The sequence below is a fragment of the Macaca thibetana genome, chromosome 15 (genome assembly GCF_024542745.1).
Source record: "Macaca thibetana thibetana isolate TM-01 chromosome 15, ASM2454274v1, whole genome shotgun sequence".
NCBI lineage: Eukaryota > Metazoa > Chordata > Mammalia > Primates > Cercopithecidae > Macaca > Macaca thibetana.
Genome location: NC_065592.1, coordinates 42245001 through 42264722, shown reverse-complemented (window position 1 = coordinate 42264722; position 19722 = coordinate 42245001). Strand labels below are relative to the sequence as shown.

General features: G+C 38.1%; 2 protein-coding genes across 7 annotated transcripts in view; one reads left to right on the top strand and one right to left on the bottom strand.

Moving 5' to 3' along the window:
* The window catches only part of NCBP1 (nuclear cap binding protein subunit 1), a 39620-nt gene extending 36106 nt beyond the window's left edge, over positions 1-3514 (top strand). For all 3 annotated transcript variants that reach the window (XM_050762101.1, XM_050762102.1, XM_050762103.1), the window contains one exon: positions 883-3514. In XM_050762101.1, coding sequence (XP_050618058.1) covers positions 883-996 — 114 coding nt within the window. In that variant the 3' untranslated portion in view covers positions 997-3514. The remainder of the gene's footprint in view (positions 1-882) is intronic.
* A 1134-nt stretch (positions 3515-4648) lies between these two features.
* XPA (XPA, DNA damage recognition and repair factor) overlaps positions 4649-19722 on the bottom strand; it is a 23077-nt gene continuing 8003 nt past the window's right edge. For 2 of the 4 annotated variants that reach the window (XM_050762236.1, XM_050762235.1), the window contains 3 exons: positions 17380-17545; positions 15198-15315; positions 12445-12674 (listed from right to left, as the gene is read on the bottom strand). In XM_050762236.1, coding sequence (XP_050618193.1) covers positions 12469-12674; positions 15198-15315; positions 17380-17545 — 490 coding nt within the window. In that variant the 3' untranslated portion in view covers positions 12445-12468. Of the gene's footprint in view, positions 5330-12444; positions 12675-13824; positions 13848-15197; positions 15316-17379; positions 17546-19722 lie in introns of those variants that run through there. The other 2 variants (XM_050762234.1, XM_050762237.1) reach the window with 2 other exon arrangements.

Genomic DNA, 19722 nt, shown 5'->3' with positions numbered 1-19722 from the left:
GGCATGAGCCATGGTGCCCAGTCTCCTAATTACCATTTTCTGTGCTGGGGATCCTAGCTGTAATATGAAATGTAGAGGACAAAAATATCAAGAGGACAGTAATTGGATTTATAAGTCCCTAAAAATCCAAGGTTCAGGTGGTAAATTGTACACAGAATCAAGGTAAGCTCCCAAGGGTCCCTCTGCAAAAGCAAAATGCCAGCACCTATTCTCACCTAGATTTAAGTTAAAGGTATATAGGAGAGTGGAGCTAATTCGTTGTGTCTTCAGACACTACTCCCCTAAGTCTTCATTTGTTCATTCTAGAAGAATGATTAATGTAGAAGTCACTCTAAGTTCAATTATTTGAGCCTCCAAATAGGGATTCCCTCTGATTTTAGTTACTGCCAGTTTTAAAAGCTTTAACAGTCTCTAGTCCTACAGGAATCTCTGAGTGTTTTCAAGGCTTATAGAGGAACACATAGAAAAAAGTGTATTTCATTTTCTGACTGTTTATCTTCCAGTTAGTCCTTGTCTGGCTGCTTTTTAAGAAGTCATAATGTATTATGCCCTGATTGGGGAGTGAGCCAGCTGAGCCTAGTCTGTAATAGTACTAGCAGCAAGCAGGCACTGCTGCCACTGCCTTGAATCATGAATTCTATGTACATGAAGTTGGTAAGAACTGGATTTTTTAAAAAGCTATTGAGCATTCATTTTTTTCATTTCCCTTTTTTTTTTTTTTTTTTGTTAGGGACTTTTAGGGGTCCATTATTCCTATCAGCACTTTTTTTCCCTTCCTTTTTTCATCATTCTGCAGCGTGGGTGGGCTGCTGAAGGAAATGTTCAACAAGATTGCTTATGTGCTTTTTCCTGACCTAACTACCCCCTTTTCTGTGTCCACAGCATCACCAGATAATCCAGCAGTACATGGTGACCCTGGAGAACCTCCTCTTCACTGCTGAATTAGACCCTCATATCTTGGCCGTGTTCCAGCAGTTCTGTGCCCTGCAGGCCTAAGGGTCGTTTTTTCGTCAAGTTTTTTTTTAATATCTTAAAATAATTTGTCTTATTTTTTGATGGTTTGAATGCTTGCTTTCTTGTAGTATCTTTTCACTTCTTAAAGGAAACAAAGGGGGAAGAGGACAGTGGATAACATGGCATTACTTTTAATTGCCCTGAAAAGCAAATACGTCCTAATGGCAGTAATGTGACGATGACCATGATGTATTATATATGTGACAGATACAACTTCTCTGTGATCAGTTTGGTATTTTTTTCTCCTTAAGGCACAAAATAATTGGTTTGAGGTATGTGAAACACTAGAGGTCAACCTTACATAGTATATGGAACTGATGGGTTTACCCAGCTACCCAGTAGCATAACTTTTCACAGCTCGGGGATAACTTAACATGGCTGAAATAAAACTAAAAGTATGGTTTTTAAACTTTGGCATTTCATGATTTATCATCTCACTCTACTCTAAAACTGGTTGTTTCTTACTGAAGGTGTTCTCCATTTGAAATTTTCTCTTCAAAGTATTTTTAAGTAGTATCTTAAGACACGACTTGTTAGTAATAAAAGTGTTACTAGTTGGAAGAGTAGTTCTCAAATTTGTCTTAATGTAAATCACCTGGGAATTTTTCAAGTTATTTTGAAATTTAAACCACCGTCTGAGGGTGGAACGCAGACATCCTCAGTAATCCTTAGTTTCCCCAGGTGATTCCAGGTTTGGTCACCATTATCTTAGAGCATCTACTCACTTCCTCTAGCCTCTGGGTTATTTGTCCAAGGTCTTGTAGTGAGTTACAGAATACTAAAGTGGATGTAGAAGTGGTCAGATTGACTGAAACCATACCCTGAATTAGATGTGAGTTTAGATTTTGTTTATATGGATCCTGATCCAAAAAACTACGAAGTCCTGAGCTTGTTTCCTGTATGGTGTTGATGCTGAAATGACAGCCGTTTGTAAAATAATACACAAGTATGAGGAATTGTCTGACATTCCAAATTTAGAGGATTTTTAGACTTTTTTCATTAAACCTTAGAAAAAAATTACCAGTAATCCTACAACTACTGGTAGTGGTGTTGTGCATTTGCACAAAATAGGTATAATTTTTTCTTACTACATCCCAAGTTGATGATGCATTAAGCGTTTTTGCATATTTTGATATATTTTCGCTTTGGTTTACCATACATTTGAGTGGCTACAGAATGTGGTCCACTTAATAGACTGGAATTCCTAGGATTTTTAAATACCATACTATTTAAGACAAAATACAAAATATTCAGAAAAATCCAGGTTGCGTGGTGGGTTAGTAAAACTAAAACCAGGTTCTTGGCTAAATATTCTCATTTACACTGTTTCTCCTTCCCATTGCTTAAGCACAGCACAAACTATGTAATTATATATAATTACAGTTGACCCCTGAACAACATGGGTTTGAACTGTGTGGGTCCCCTTACACATGGGTTTTCTTCCACCCCGAGATGGCAAGACCAGCCCCTTGTCTTCCTCAGCCTGCTCGACATGAAGATGATGAGGATGAAGACCTTTATGATGATCCACTTCTACTTAGTAAATATATTTTTTCTTATGATTTTATTTTTTCTGTATTTTCATAATAATATAGCATATGGGCTGGGCGCAGTGGCTCATGCCTGTAATCCCAGCACTTTGGGAGGCCGAGGCGGGCGGATTACAAGTTCAGGAGATCCAGACCATCCTGGCTAACATGGTGAAACCCTGTCTCTACTAAAAAATACAAAAAAATTAGCCAGGCGTGGTGGCATGTGTCTGTAGTCCCAGCTACTCAGGAGGCTGAGACAGGAGAATCGCTTGAACCTGGGAGGTGGAGGTTGCAGTGAGCCAAGATCGTGCCACTGCACTCCAGCCTGGGCGACAGAGCAAGACTCTGTCTCAAAAAAAAAAAAAAAGAATATAGCATATAACATACAAAATGAGTTAATAAACTGTTATTTTTAAGTCTCCAGTCAGCAGTGGGCTATTGGTGGTTAAATTTTGGGGGAGTCAAAAGTTATATGCAAATTTTTGTGCAGGGTGTCGGCATTGCTAACCCCATGTTCAAGGGTCAACTGTAGTTTAAAATGACTCCTGTCTCAACCAAAGGATAACCTTTAAGGGATTGGTAGCTTTGACTTGAAACTGCTTTGTAATCTTTTCCCAATGTACTGAAAAGTGTGGCTAGTTATGTTTGATCCACATTCTAGAGAAATTTGTAGGTTTTAATTTCTTTTCTCTTGGTCCTCTCTTCATGTATAATGGTTGCTTTTAACAGCTGTTCGCTGATGTGATCCTGCTCTGTCCCAGTCTAGCAGCTTAAGTGTATGGAAAAACTGAACTAGGAATTGAGTTTTGAAGAAATAAAGGTGTGTAAGAGCAAACATTCAACAGTTGCTGTCCCCACTAATGAAGTTCATACAGACAAAAGATGGCATGTCACTGTACATCATACCTTGCAATAAATGCTCTGTTAAATTGTGTTGGTGCAATTTAACATGCTTTTGTCAGAGTAAACATACTGTTTTCCTAATTTATAATTACACTTGAAAATGAAAGATGAGGAAGGGGCCTTGCCAACCTGTGTAGAGCAGATTTAGCTGTTAGTGATGTCTGGATACCAGGATTGTCTTAAACTGATAAGGGTGTAAAGGGTGAACAGAAGCATCCCTTAACCACACAGATCTATTTTCTGTAATATAGTGGCCTTGATAATAATACATGCTCTTTAACTAGTGGTTATTATGTGCCAGGTGCTATAGGTTCACCCTATTAACTACTTCAGACAATCCTTTGAGAGATGATTATGCCCTCTTAACAGATAAAAACAGGCTTTTGGAGTAATTTACCCAGGGTCCACAGCTAGTAAGTGGAATCTGAACCTAGATCCACTTGGTCCAAGAGCTCCTTTCCCCCCACAATGCTCTTATAGCAACCTGAACCCCTAGTTACTCTGTTGTCATCAAGCTGAAAGCTTTTTTCCCTAGAAACATCTTGCTGCCCATTCAGAATCAGTTTTTACTGAACTGTAATATTTAGCATAGCACATATTAATCGAGTGTGAAGGTGTTTAAAAAAAATCAAACTTGAAAAATGCATAAACATTTCTGTGTAGTCTCAATTATTTGGACATGACTTTTTTCGACTTACCCTTTCTCCAAGCATCTCCACTAGAGGAAAAAACAAATGTTTAAACTTCTTATTCTATTTGTAGGATAAAATGTCATGTCAAACAATTTGAAAGTATCTAGTCATTTTAACTGGAATTTGTTTTTGTCAAAAAAAAAAATCCCTAGACCCAATAATTGTTTTGACAAGATACGGGAAAATTTCACTAAAGTTGATGCACATGCCTGTGGTGATATGAGATTGGGTTGTCACTTCCTTTCCTTAGAAGTCTGAAAGCAGCATGGAAGCAAGCCTGGGACTAAATGAACATACTCCTAAGGCACTTAGGTGCACACCTGGCACCTGGTTGGTAAATGCTCAGTAAATGTTAGCACTACTTAACGATGAACATCAGTGCCGCCTTTGATCAACAATCAGACAACCATGAAAACAGCTCTTTTCCACTTTAATCCAACATTTAAAAAGCTATCTAGACTAATGTTAAGGCCCACAATAGAGGCCCCAAGAGTACAGAAAACATGATCAGACTCCTACAACTCAGTGTTTATTTCTGCTATTAGGGCTTTTTCCAGCAGTAGTTCCCCACTGTTTCCACCATCGTGGAGACAGAAATCGTCCTAAAAAACACATGACCAGAACCTGGGGTACAGTGGTACACCACCATTTGTTTCCTGGTTAAGAATCCAGTTCAGCCAGCTGTGGCCTTTACTGAAACTTCTTCCCTCTACCCCAGTCTAGGGTTTGCCTTGGTATCTTGTCCACAAATTTGTAGCTGACCTACCACTTTTTCACCTACTCTAGCACTCAGCTCCCATCTCTGTTGTAAGAAAGCAATCGCAGACATGACATTCTGCACACAACCAGGCCAGGCGACCTTCACTGAAATGTGCTAATTTTAAGCCATAACATACATAATTATTACTGAAGCATTACTTATACAAGGATTTCATTCATCTATGATGATGTTGCATTTTTTTGAATTTTGAACATGACCAATCTAAATTTCCTTTATTTAAATATAAAATTCTATAAAACAGGTCACTGAACTAAAAAATCACATTTTTTCATATGTCAGTTCATGGCCACACACAGTACAAGTCTTGCGGTACATGTCATCTTCTAGGTTTTCTTCTGGTCCATACTCATGTTGATGAACAATCGTCTCCCTTTTCCACACACTGCTTCTTACTGCTCGCCGCAATTCTGAGAAAAAAATTTAAAAGTCATCTTTTCAGTGGTGCTATTCAGCTGAATCCAAAAATCCAAATCCATCAAGCTTTCAGCAATGTACGTGTGTGTGTCTATGTGTATTTAAACCATATATAGTTTACCTTAATTTTATAACAAAGTTGATTACACAAACTTGGCAAACTTACTTTCTTACCTCACTAGTTCGGCCTGTGAATCAAGTTTTCACTGGAGCAGTGTGAAACAAGAGATTCAGAAATGGTTATGTGGGTTGGTGGTATGCAAAACGGAACCATATTCAGAAGTGAGTTGAGTAACAAAATAGGACACATTCAGGTATGTTTGACTTCAGATAACAGAATGCCATAGTAGGAAAATGAGTCAGCTGAAATAAAGTATTTTTAAGTTCTTGTCAGGAGCTACGTCAATAAGCATCAAGTCAAGCTTTGCAAGAAAACTAGAAAGTAGAGAACTCTACCACTATGCTGGTATGTTTTCATCTTAGAAAAACTGCTTGTGCAGTAAGACCTCAAGTCTATTGAAGTTCTTATAAGAGGGCTAAAATTAAGAATCACAGAATATTAAGATTTGGAAAGAACCACAGAGTTTTGATTTTATTTTGCAGGTTGGGAAACTAAGCAAAGATAATTGTGAAGCCAGGACACTGGTCATATTCTAATGTTTGGAGCTTTTTCTGCTACTTCCTGTCAAAATCATTTTACAAAGAAAATTATATTGGGTTCTTTGAAAGCAACCAAGTAAATCATATTTTAATAAAAAGCAACACTTTACATTTCTATTCTCACCAGTTATCCACACAGTTCATCATTGTCTTTGACAGTGGCATTACCTAAGGGAGAGTATGATAGCTGTCTTGTATAATCTCAGCTATAAAACTCAACATACACCAAGTAATCACATATTTTCCCTAATTCATTTTAGATCTATAAGTAGTATCAAAATACTACTTGAATCTTATTTTCAGCTTTTATGTCATGAGGATGAAAACACAGGGCTATGTGTAAGGCAGTGTTCTTACCACTTTAAATACATTTACTCCTCAACCCTTTAAGCTAAGCAGAATTATTCCAATTTTACAGATGAGAAAACCAAGGCACAGAGAAGTTATAAGTTGCCCAAGGTTGTATAGTTGATGGATACTTCTAGCATGAAAAGTACTTTGACATTATTTCAGTGCACATACCTCTAGATAGGTTTTGGTCTAGAAGAAAAAAATGTTCATCCAAACTCTTCATTTCTTTCAGTATCCTCTCATATTCTGAACACCTTGGTTTTTCTAGATACAGATCTGGAATGCCCTCCTTTTTAAATTTTACCTTAGGATATCTTCTAAATAAAAAATGATATGCTAACCGGAACTCCACAGATGCCCCCTGGTTTCAGATAATGTAAGGAAGATGTTGCCTACTTGAATTCTAATACCTGCTTTTCAACTTGGTTCTCATGTAAGACATCTGGCCACCTTATCCCACTGAAAATCCTACAAAATTTTGCTGTGGTGCAATCATGATAAATTAACTTTTCTGCCTAATTTGAATATTATGTGTACTTAAAAAGAGGTACCAAAGAAAACTTTTCTGAATACTAAAAAAAAAAAAACTTGTAGTAAAACTCTTTCTAGCCATAATTGAACCTAAGGTTTTACACTGACTTTGACTTTTTCTCCCCACTCTTCAGCTAGTGTGTCAGGCTTAATGGTAAGAATAAAGCCACATCTTTAATTTATTTACTAGACATTCCTGGAAAAACTTGTGCCAGAAAGGAAGTATTTTGGGCCAGGTGCAATGGCTCATGCCTGTAATCCCAGCACTTTGGGAGGATTATCTGAGCCCGGGAGTTCAAGACCAGCCTGGGCAACATAGTGAAACCCCCATCTCTTAAAAAAAAAAAAAAAAAAAAAAAATTAAAAAAAATGTTTTTAATTAGCTAGCCATGGTGGCATATGCCTGTAGTCCCAGCTACTTGGGAGGCTGAGGTGAGAGGATCACTTAAGCCAAGGAGTTTGAGCCTGCAGTGAGCCGTGATTGCACCACTGCACTCCAGCCTAGGTGACAGAGCGAGACCCTCTCTCAAAGGAAAAAACAACAGAATATAAGGAAGTATTTTTAAATAGATATGTCTGGAGTTTTTTTCACCCTTCTTTCCCTTTCTGAACAATCCAGTCCTATGGAGCAAGTAAGCATCCGCAGCAGGGTGAGAGAGCCCAAGAAAAAGAGGGCTCCCTCCAGAAGAGGAGGCAGCAACAGTAACGGGAATTAGTCACACACAGGGCTTCGATCAAGTCACTATATTAAGGATCATGGGAGCCACCAGGTTTCTCATCATCCAAAAAGCCCGTATAAGTAAAACTAAAATGACCAATGAAATTTTAGAACTGGATATATCAGTGTGTAAACTCAAGGTTTACATACATTTATAGACAGAGACATAGAAATACAGGTACGCATGTGTTGTGCTAGAAAGCAGGAGTGCTCAAGAAATGATGACATAAGGCCGGGCATGGTGGCTCACACCTATAACCCTAGCACTTTGGGAGGCCAAGGCAGGTGGATCAACTTGAGGTCAGGAGTTTGAGACCAGCTTGGCCAGTATGGTGAAACCCCCATCTCTACTGAAAACACAAAAATTAGCTGGACGTGGTGGCACATGCCTGTAATCTCAGCTACTTGGGAGGCTGAGACAGGAGAATCACATGAACCCGGGAGGTGAAGGCTGCAGTGAGCTGAGATTGTGCCACTGCACTCTAGCCAGGGTGACAGAGCGAGACTAGGTCTCAAAAGTAAACAAGTAAATAAAAATTAAAAAAGGAAATGACATGTCAAAAGATACAAAAGCTAGTCACTAGGCCAAATCAGACCATTTGAGCAACAAAGTAAGGACAGAAAGAACCAAAGCCACTGGAGAAAAACAGAAATTAATGAATTCATACCAATAAGTAAATGGGGCAAAGGATGTTACAGAATGCTGACTGCCAACTGCTTAAATGCAGAAGGAATGCTGGAATTAGAAGACAATTCTTATAACCATCATACTAAAGACTGGTTCTAGCAAGAACCATCAATGGATGGATACTAAATCTAGGGGGATACAATTTCTTTTTGCTTATCAAATCAAAAATCAGAATTACCACTGAGGGCTGACAGACATCAGTGCCTCCAGATATGAGGCCCTGAGAAAAGCACATCACTTACATACTGTCCCTGGCCTGAAATGCATACCCTACATCCAGCCAGCAGGACACACCAGAAACTGCCCCAAGTGAGAAGCATGTTTTGAAAGGCAGGGCAGGGGAAGCAGACTTTTCTTCAAAAATGTCAATGTCATAAAAAATAAGAGCTGTGTAAATATCCCAGAAAAGTTTAGAAAGACTTGGTACCTAAAGCCAATACCCAATCCCAGACTGGATTCTGTTCTAGAAAGGAATCACTAAAAGGAATATTAGATCGGCCGGGCGCGGTGGCTCAAGCCTGTAATCCCAGCACTTTGGGGGGCCGAGACGGGCGGATCACGAGGTCAGGAGATCGAGACCATCCTGGCTAACACGGTGAAACCCCGTCTCTACTAAGAAATACAAAAAACTAGCCGGGCGAGGTGGCGGGCGCCTGTAGTCCCAGCTACTCGGGAGGCTGAGGCAGGAGAATGGCGTGAACCCGGGAGGCGGAGCTTGCAGTGAGCTGAGATCCGGCCACTGCACTCCAGCCTGGGCTACAGAGCAAGACTCCGTCTCAAAAAAAAAAAAAAAAAAGAAATACAAAAAACTAGCCGGGCGAGGTGTCGGGCGCCTGTAGTCCCAGCTACACGGGAGGCTGAGGCAGGAGAATGGCGTAAACCTGGGAGGCGGAGCTTTCAGTGAGCTGAGATCCTGCCACTGCACTCCAGCCCAGGCGACAGACAAGACTCCGTCTCAAAAAAAAAAAAAAAAAAAAAAAAAAAAAAAGAATATTAGATCAACTAACAAAACTAGAATATGGAGGGCAGATTAGACATAAATACTAAATCAATGTTAAATTTACTCAAGTTAACAATATACTTTGGTTGTGTAACAAAATATATCCCTATTAGGAAATATACACTGTAATATTTATGGGTAAAGGGTGGTAATGTATACAACTTAGTCTTAAATGGTTCAGAAAAAAATAAATACTGTATGTGTATAGAAAGAGCATGCAAATGATGCAAATAGCATAAAGTGTTAACAGTAGGTAATCTGGATAAAGGATATATGAGTGGCCCTTTGTATTATTATCCTTGCAAGTTTTTATAAGTTTGAAATTATTTCCACACAAAATAGTTTAAAAAGACAGGAGCTAGTTTGAAGGGGATTCTACTGGACAAATTTTGGACAATTTCAACACCAAAATGAATCATGACTGGAATGGACTATAATACATTGACTTCAGAATAAGAAACAATGAGTCCAGCTGATGCTTTAAAAAAAAAAAAAAAAGTTTTTAAAAGGAGAAAAGCTCCTCTTTCCAAAAGCCAAATAACAATTACAGAAAGTGACAGAAATAGAAAATCACCATTTATATCCACCACAATAATAACTAAAGTAAGACTCAGCCCTGTGTACTAAATAAAACCACTAAGGAAAGGTAAGGAATGAGATATTCACACAGTATTAGAATTCTCACTAATTACAAAGGATAAAGGGTAACTTTACAATGGACAAACGTGGCAGACACCACCTTAACTAAGCAGTCAAACTACCACTCCCTTAAAAGAGCTGGTACCATGTGTCTACTGATAAATGCTCAAACACATCAGCTTGAAAGTATTCCCACCAAAAACATTCGACCTGAGTCTAACTGTGAGGAAACAAGCAGCTAATAAATCTGAATGGAGGGACACGCTGAATAGCAGCTGGCCTGGGCACTGACTGCAAAATGTCAATGTCGTGAAAGACAAAAAAGGCTGAGAGACTAGTTTAAAAGCAACTATCACTATGCATCATCCTTGAATAGCACCTGGATCCAACAAAAAGCTGTCAAGGACACCAAAGTAACTGGGGAATATTAAATTATACACAAGACAGCAGCATTATATTAATGCTAAATTTCTTGAGTATGATCATTGTTCTTTAGCTAGGTAGAAGAACACCATTGTTTTTTGTTTTGTTTTGTTTTGTTTTTTGTTTTTTTGAGACAGAGTTTCACTCTTGTTGCCCAGGCTGGAGTGCAATGGCGCAATCTCAGCTCACTGCAACCTCCACTTCCCGGGTTCAAGCAATTCTCTTGCCTCAGCCTTCTGAGTAGCTGGGACTACAGGTGCCCACTACCATACCCAGCTAATTTTTGTATTTTTAGTAGAGACAAGGTTTCACCATGTTGGTCAGGCTGGTCTCAAACTCCTAGCCTCAGGTGATCTGCCCGCCTCGGCCTCCCAAAGTGTTGGGATTACAGGCGTGAGCCATTGCTCCCAGCCGAATGCCGTTGTTTTGAGGAAAAACATGCTGAAGTATTTGTAAGAATCACAATGTCTGCAAGTAACTTAAATGGCTTGGCAAAATATGTGTGTGGAAGAAAAAGTAAATATGGCAAATGTCAACATCAGGTAAATAAAAAAATTTAAGATTAATACTTTTTTCACATTACTTCATTTAACAACTTAAAACTTAGAAAAGCAGAAATCAACTACCTACTGCTGAGAATGGGAAGGAGGTAGTTGTAAAAATAAGATAAGGCTTTAGAAGAGTGAAAGAAGGTCTGTAGGTCTGAAATTGACTTTGGGGAAGCCGAGGAAACCTGGCATGGGTGCAGGTCCTACACAGTGCTGAAGGCCTAATTGAAGCTGGAGACAAAATAGTGGTTTACCATGTGCCAGCCTCCTAGTTCCACTGGCCTAGAATTTCACAATGCTGGAAGCTATTAACTAAAGGACTGCCTTTTGTGGAAATTTATAACAATTTTCATGGTAACCAGTCTTGTTACTGATATATTCAGGGACTGCTTATACTTTTTACACAAAAAAATTTTCTCCTAAATCCTTTTTTAAATGAAAATGTTATTTTATACCAATCTAAAACTTGTATTCAGTTTAACATCTTGGTTTTGCAAAAGAGGTGGTCTGTATTCAAGGAAACCCAATGCTGCTTCTGAGGTCAACTTATAAGACAACTAACTGAGACAGACAAGATACTACTAAATGCTTCATGGTAGGGCAGGAAGTATTGACTCATGGTGCCCCCTGTTAACAGGAGGAAAAAAAAATTACAAGGAAAAGACACAAAGATAATATGATGCTTTGGTCTTATTTAGTCCTCCATAAACTAAACTAAAGCAGAGTAACAGAGAACTGAGTCTCCCAAACTCTCTTGAGAGATGACTCCAAAGATTCATAAATATAACCACAGACCCACAATGTAAAATGTCCACAAACTTGGGCCTCCATAGGAGATTTCTTACCTACCTCTTTTGGGAGGAAAGTACATAGTAATAAATAATGAAAATGAATTTATTTTCCTTTTTTTAGAAGGGTAACCTCTACCAGTACTGAATAAGAGAAAGCTGGTATAACTAAAGAAAAGCCTTATCTCTACCTTATTTATAGAGTAGACATGCAAACCCAAAAAGTTCTGTACATTTGAACCAGGTGAACGTCCCCATCTAATATTAAGGCCAGTGCATCCTGAAGTTTTGAAATCAAAACTGATTTCTATCATCTATAACTGATTACTGTAATGTGTAACGGTCCTTTCGCACACCTTAAGATGCCTGTTCACTACTTCATCCTTCAAGGCTCTCCTTGCTCCTGGAAAAGAGGAAGGACTGGTGGAGGGCACTGAAACGGCCAAATTCAAAAGAACTCTTTCCAAATACTCTCAATCGGTCCTTTGAATATTTTGATACAGAGTTTTGATACCAGTTAAAAAACTGAACAGCAGTTTCTGCCTTCTTGTATCTAAAATCCGTTAACAATTTGAATTCACTAACAAGAAAACACTTTGTCTTTCACCCTATTTTTATATATCTATATAGATCTATATCTCTATAGATATATACACACCTTACACTATTTAAACTGTAAAATTATTTTTGGTAGTCAGATCAATTCTCAAATTGCTAAAGTAGAAGATCATATTCTCAAAGCAGGTAAATATAATCTCTTACCTTCCCATAAAGAAGTAAACTGTGTCAGCTTCTTTGCGGATCAAAATCAGAAGACCAAGAGGAACCAGGTTCCAATTTCTTTTCAACTAAAATACTTTTAGACTTGCTTTTATTCCTCTCTGTTCTGAGCCTCTGAGAAAACTGTACAGTAAGCTCCTTGTGTCTACTCTCTACAGTGTCTACTCCAATCTCAGCCCTTTGTGGCCTATTCAGGAAGGCGGGAACAACCTCTAAAGTAAATCAACAAGAAGCCATAATTAAAGAAGGCATCACACTGACCTCTCTGAACATTAAACACCAGAAGACAGTGGACTAATGTTACAGAACTTAGGTATTCATATGCACAAAAGCAGAAAAACATTTCTATTTGCAGAGACTTGGAAAATATATGACTCATGTAACCACTTTGGAAAATTTCCTCAAAAGACATGCTTCATTCAAGTAAGAAGCGAATTGGAAAAGAAACCAGACCCAAGAGGTCTAACTCTATGAAAAACTTCAGGGCAAGTTCAAACTCTTCAAAATGAGGACAACTGACAGTAGCTTATCTGGTGATTAACAGCAGCAATTTAATGTAATGAGAAAAAAAGCCAATTACATTAAAGTTCATATTTCTTTAAAAAGTAATACCAATGGAAACTAAATCTTTTTGAAGAGTTCTGTTCATACTAATAATATATATGCCACATAGAATTTTTATTAAAAAAGCATGTGATGAAATGGATGCCATCGTCTTTCATTCTGTTTGTCAAATTACAGGAATTTGTTACCATTAGATGACACTGTGACCAAACTACAGAATTAGTATCTAAGAAAGTACAGACAGCCCTCATTTCAAAAAATATTTCATCACCTTGCAGATACAGGTTTTTAATTAATACTTATTATTCTATCCATATATTATTATCTGCACCAAAATACCACCTGGAAATGGTTTAAGGAGGCAGCAGACAGGTAAGAGTTGAGGTGATTTCAGGTAGCTGGAGTTAAAAAATCCTAGGCTAGTATATAACTAATCTATAACTCTGTCCTCTCTTTCACACCTCTTAAAATGCCTTTTCACTACTTTATCTTCCAAGATTCTCCTTGCTACTGGAACAGAGGAAGGACTGGTGTAAAGCACTGAAAAGATTAAAGGGCCAAATTCATAAGAACCCTTTCCAAATCCTCTCAATACAGCAGTGGCTAATTCTGGGGAGTTCTTTAATGAAATGTTCTTAGGTGACACAACTTATTACAGGAAACCTCTCTACAAAGCCATGAGTGTGTGCCTTACCTTGTGATTCAGGAATTGCTAAGTAACTATATAAAAAGATGTGTATACGGATGTTGATCATGGAGTTGCTGGCTTAACTTTGTGTCAAATAGTGCTTCCATTTTTATTTTTTAAAAATTTTAAGGTTCTTAGGATAGAAAAGAACAGGAAGAGCAAAAATTAAAACGTTGCTGACGATTGTCTCTGAGTAGGAAAATCATGTGATAAGAGCTCTTTGTAATTCTCTAACTTTTCCGCACTGTAATTGAATTACACTTGTAATGACAAAGGAAAAACAAATCCTCACAATGAGAAGGATTACAACAATGTGTTCCTCACAACAAGGAAGGCTTACGTTCAATTTTTGGTTTTGCTTTTTTGTTTTTAAGACATCTGATCTTATCTTATTCATTCTCCAAAACCACTTATTAATCCAATCCAAACCACTCCAAAGCCAATTATGAAAAACAAAAGCAAAATTATATGGATAGGACATTAATTTTCAATGAATTAATTTAGTATATATATAAAACCCAATATATACACAAAGTATGTGTTATCTCTACACAGTGTACACTGCAATGGGCCTCTGCAAAAAATTACTGCATGAAGAACATGGATGTTTCCTTTTTTAAGGCTCTTTCAGGGATTCTGTGATACAGCAGAAAGTGACCACTGTGCTCCCGCAGCACCGCTCGCTCATCACTATCATGGTACCTAGCACACCTGCACGATTTTAAGTTTCTCTCCTGACAAATTCTGACTCCAGAATTTATGTTAGCACAGTGCCTGGCACATAGTTGACACTTTTGTAAACATTGGATACATTGATGGATGGATGGATGAAAATTTCAGACAGACAGACTTAACAGACATACATACCTGGATGGATAACAGGGACAAATTAATGCAGAGATAGATGGACAAGGGAATGCATGCAAACACAGATGCATGGATAGAGAAATGACTACTTCATGGAGACTTTCAGTCAAAAAAGCCTGCTTCCAGTCCTAACTCTGCCAGTAACTATGTAACAAGTCACTCCACCTTTCTGGGTCTTTTGGTCATATATAAAATAAAAGTTCCTTCTAGCTGCTGAATTAGATGACTAAGACTTAGGGCATGGCTTTTCATGTTAAGCAATTAGAGGAGATTGTTGATGGGCGTGTTTTTTATAACACTATTGATTATACTTAAGATTTAATTGATGCCAAATCCTTGACCAGTGATACCACTCCTGATCCTCACATTGTTCCTATATAAAAACACAATTCACTTTAAGATGATGAGGTACATGCTTTTCAGAAATGTCGTACTGTGAGGTTTGAGCTGAGTGCCTTGAAGACCAACATATTGAGGCAAACTTTAAGTCAATTTTTTCAACCTCTGAAAAACACATTCCAATCTATTGGCGACATTAAACAGGAAGAATCTAGCTAAACGCTTTTTGCAAAATGGTAAAACACAATCCTTCACGATATAAAATGTGGCCATCTACCTTTTACTTTTTTATCAAATTTCTTCTGTTTCATTTTTTCTCGGTTTTCCTGTCGGACTTCCTTTGCTTCTTCTAATGCTTCTTGACTACCCCAAACTTCAAGAGACCTCTTCACAATCTACAACACAAAATCCATATTTAAATAAGTTGTGATTCGGACTTGCAAAATATTATAAAGTTATAACTGTCAAATCCACAGGTACCAAAGAATATCTAACCCAAGTATAAATTTATAAATACTTATGAGAAATGTAAAGGTTCTAAATATTAATGATCAGAAACAACTCTAATAAAACATCTATCCAAACCTATGCAACTGTCAGTAAACATATGCTGAATTAGATTATAAATAGAAAAGTTGTCCTCTGACTGTATCGTCACAAGAATCAAAAGTACATGTGGTCAGTGAGTTTGATCAACTGTGGCGGGCTCACCAAAGAAACAGTTTGTTGACAGATTAGCCACATCAGACCTAAATATGAGGTCATCTCCAAAAAATCTCCAACCGCAGGAAATTACCAATTACTACTACTCATCTCCTTCAAGATCAGTAATTGTTTCTATCCACTTGACTTCTGATCTGCAGGATATATATATATTTTTAATTTTGGTACCAAAATGATGTAAAAAGTCTTCATTCTACTTTTAAAACTTTACATTCTATACCTTTACTCTTTATAGTATTTACTTACATTTTAAGAGAATTTACCACTAAGGATTATGCTCAGGATACCTCTCACAATATGTTAAAGGACCATAATATTAATCAGTGTAGCCAAACTCAAATTTCTTACATATTCAAGTGATATACTTGTTTTTCATATATTCTGGGACATCACGTTTTCCACAATTTAACATCCCTGAAAATGCTGCATCACCAGTGCACTTAATGGTACTTTAACAACTCTGAGTCAAAAAGTGATGCAGAACCGGACTTTGAATGGGAAGTTTAGGAATACCATCATAAGTCTTCTGCACTTGCATTTTCCCTTTTATGTATGCAAAAGTTGTGATATATGACAAAAAACTGTAATAAAGTCTACTGGCGCTATTTCACCAAGTATAAAATAAAAGCATCAAGTGATAAGAAAGCGTATGTTGATTTAATTAGCGGCATTTAAAAATATTTAATGATACATGAAACAATAGTGAATTTTCTAATCAACAGACTCATATTAGTATTTAATGAAATTCAGTACATGTTTTGTTTTACAATATGGCTTCTTAATTTTATTTGGTGATACGGGATTTTCTAATATAGTATATATTCAAAACTGTGCTCTAAAGCAATGCCTCCCAATATTTTAAGCTAACAGCACAAAAAGAATATTACAATATTTGTACCACTCTGAGGTAGATACAAGAGACTGCTTGTGACTCAAAGAAACTGGCCTGGGCACTAGCAGTCCTAGCCACTAAGTGGATCAGCATCTTGGCACGCCTGTAACCTATCTGCAGCAAGTGGCGCTGAGAAGACCTGCTCTGAGATTACAGAGCTATATGGACACTCGCTAGCATTCCAGATGGGTAGAGTTAGATTTTAGGTATTTATGAAATTCCTGAAATTTTTCTTTTTTTTAATATTTCTTTTTTGGTGGGAGATGGAGGTGAAAGAGGGTAAGGAAATGGGGCCTGACTCCCATTCCAACCTTTTTTAGTTTCCAAATTGTACTCTTAACATCACCCAATAGCAACATGTTTGTTTCAAAGTGCCCTATTAGAAGCAAAATGAGGTCAGGCATGATGGCTCATGCCTGTAATCCCATCATTTTGGGAGGCCAAAGCAGGAGGATCACTTGAGCCCTGGAGTTCGAGACCAGCCTGGGCAATATGGCAAAACCCCATCTCTACAAAAAATACAAAAAACTAGCCAGGTGCTACTCAGAAGGCTAAGATGGAAGGATTACCTGAGCCCAGGAAGTCAAGGCTGCAGTGAACCATGATCTCACCACTGCACTCTAGCCTGAGTGACAGAGTGAGACCTTATCGTATAAGACAAAAAAAAAAAACAAAAGCAAAATGAGAAAACATGTTATTAAATGTCATTATACATGACTGTGATGCATATGCAAAACTAGAGAAAAGAGTTTTTTCACACTCTGTAAGCAAAAACCAAGCTATGACTAGTTTGTTATTAAGACTTTACCAGAGTTAAATATAATAAACACAACTTATTAGAGACCTGTAACTTTAAGTAGAGTTTCATATCACCCCATTGTGAATGATGTGGATTCTTCTTCACAATAAATTTAAGAGGTGGCTCTCTTTTTTCTAAATCACAGTCTTTCAGAAGATATTCTTGTTTTGCCTCTGTTTTGGTTATAAGCTTATGTTTATCATCAGCATCTCTGAAAACAGATTAAGTCCATTATATAAATTAGTTATTTTAAATAAACTAAGTTTGCAAATGGCCCAGCAACTTAGGGGCACACACAGCAAAAAGGACATATAAAATACTTTTTCCTGCAACTCTCATGGTTAAATTAGCAACATAAGAATTCTAATGGAAAAATACTTTATCTTTTACTTATTCTGATAAGTTATATTATCTAGAGAAAAAACATTCTTAGCAAAGGGAACAGCAAGGGCAAAGGCTCTAGGGGATGGGTGTATTTTGCAAAGAGAGCTTACAGCAAGAGGACCAGTGTAACTAGAAGACCTGCAGTAAGCGATGGTGAGGAGTGGTGGGAGATACAGTCAGAGACAGTCAGGGCCTTGCAAGCAATGGTGAAGACAATGGTTAGAAACCACTAGAAAGTTTTGAGCAAAATACGATATGAAAAGGAGACCCTAGGGGTACAAAAGGGGTAGTGGGGGAGAGACCAGTTAGAACACTACGGCAGTGGTCCAGGCAAGAGCTGATGGTGGCCTAGACTAAGGCAGCAGTGGGAGAGGATGAGATGCCGATGGATTCAGGATATGGTTTGAACCTAAAGCCAAACAGGTTTGGAATTAATGCACACAGGAGAGTGGAGACATAGCCAGTGAATGAAGCTGGCTTTACTGAAATGGTAAACACTAAAGAGCAGGTACAGGTCAGGGAGGGGAGAAATCAAAGGTTCAATCAGAGGATTCTATCACAAACACATAAAAGTTAAAACTGGGAAGAGCTGTATGAAAGCTAAATAATTCAGAAGTATAAACTAACATGAGACATGTAGACTACATGGTACTAAAACTATCATCTTTGACGATGTTGAAAAAGAATGGAGGCCTGTGTTCCTGATTATGATTAAACATAAAAGCGTAACGTTTCCAGACTTTTCAAGGTGTTGGCAGGACTGCGTTCCTTTCTGGAGGCACTAGGTAATAATCCATCTCCTTGCCTTTTCTAGCTTCTAGAGGCCACCTGCATTCCTTAACTCACGACCCCCTCCTTCCACTTTCACAGCCAATGATGATGGCTTCTCACATTGCACCACTCACTTCTTCATTAATCGCATGTCCCTCTGACCCTCAGCTTTCCTCTTCCACTTCTAAGAAAGCTCGTGTGCTTGTATTCGGTCTACCTAGATAGCCCAGGATAATCTCTCCATCTCAAGGTCTTTAACCTTAATCATATCTGCAAAGTCCCTTTGCTATGGTAAGGTAATATGTTCACAACTTTCTTTAAACCAGTACAATAGTTGCTTTTATTTTCTCTTGGAAATAAAATTCTATGTAGTGTTTCATTTCCCAAAAGCTATACTGGCCTTTAAGGAGAATGATGACAATACTGTGGACCTTCACCACTGTGTCGGTGGGAAATGAGTTTGTAATCTGTAGTTCCAGCTGTGGTGCCGGAACATTCCCAGCCATATATCTGATCATGAGACCAGGGACCACACCTCCCTCTCTATCTACCTAGGACTCCGCTCAGCAACAAGCCAATCACGATGGCTCCCAGTGTCTGCAGCAGGGACTCTAAAAGGTCGGGTCCTTCAGGCATGTGAGGAGTTGATTGAGGGCTGTAGGGACAAACTAAGCACAGGGAGCAGGTAAGAGGTCCAACTAAGATTCCAAGATGGTACCTTCAAAGTGCAAAAGATACCAGCACAGCATCTGGCTGAGTCAACAGTAGCGATAGGAGAACCATGTGAAGTGAGAAAGGTTATTCTGGGTGATATAAAAAAAGGATAAAGTCTAGAAGAAAAAGAATGGAAGAATATGGTTTTTCCTCATCTATTCTCTTTATGAGGGTAGCAAAACATGAATGAAAAAGGTATTCTGAGCTATAGTCCTCTCACTGAAGGCCCCAGTCCTCTGACCAAGATGTAACACACCCTGGAATAATTAAGAAATAGAGGGATCATTAGGGCTGGGTGAAGAGAAGGGTTAGGAGCCTGCTACTGAGAGATGTTAAAAAACAAGAACAAAAAAACTCAGGCCAGCAGAAAAAGAAAAGGAAATTTCTATGGCAGAACCATCCTTCCTATTTTATGGGGTATATCATAAGCTTTAATAGTCACAGATTTACCATATTTGGCAAAATAGAAACCATAGAAATTTTAGGAAACGCCCAAAATAAAAATCATAATTACTAAGA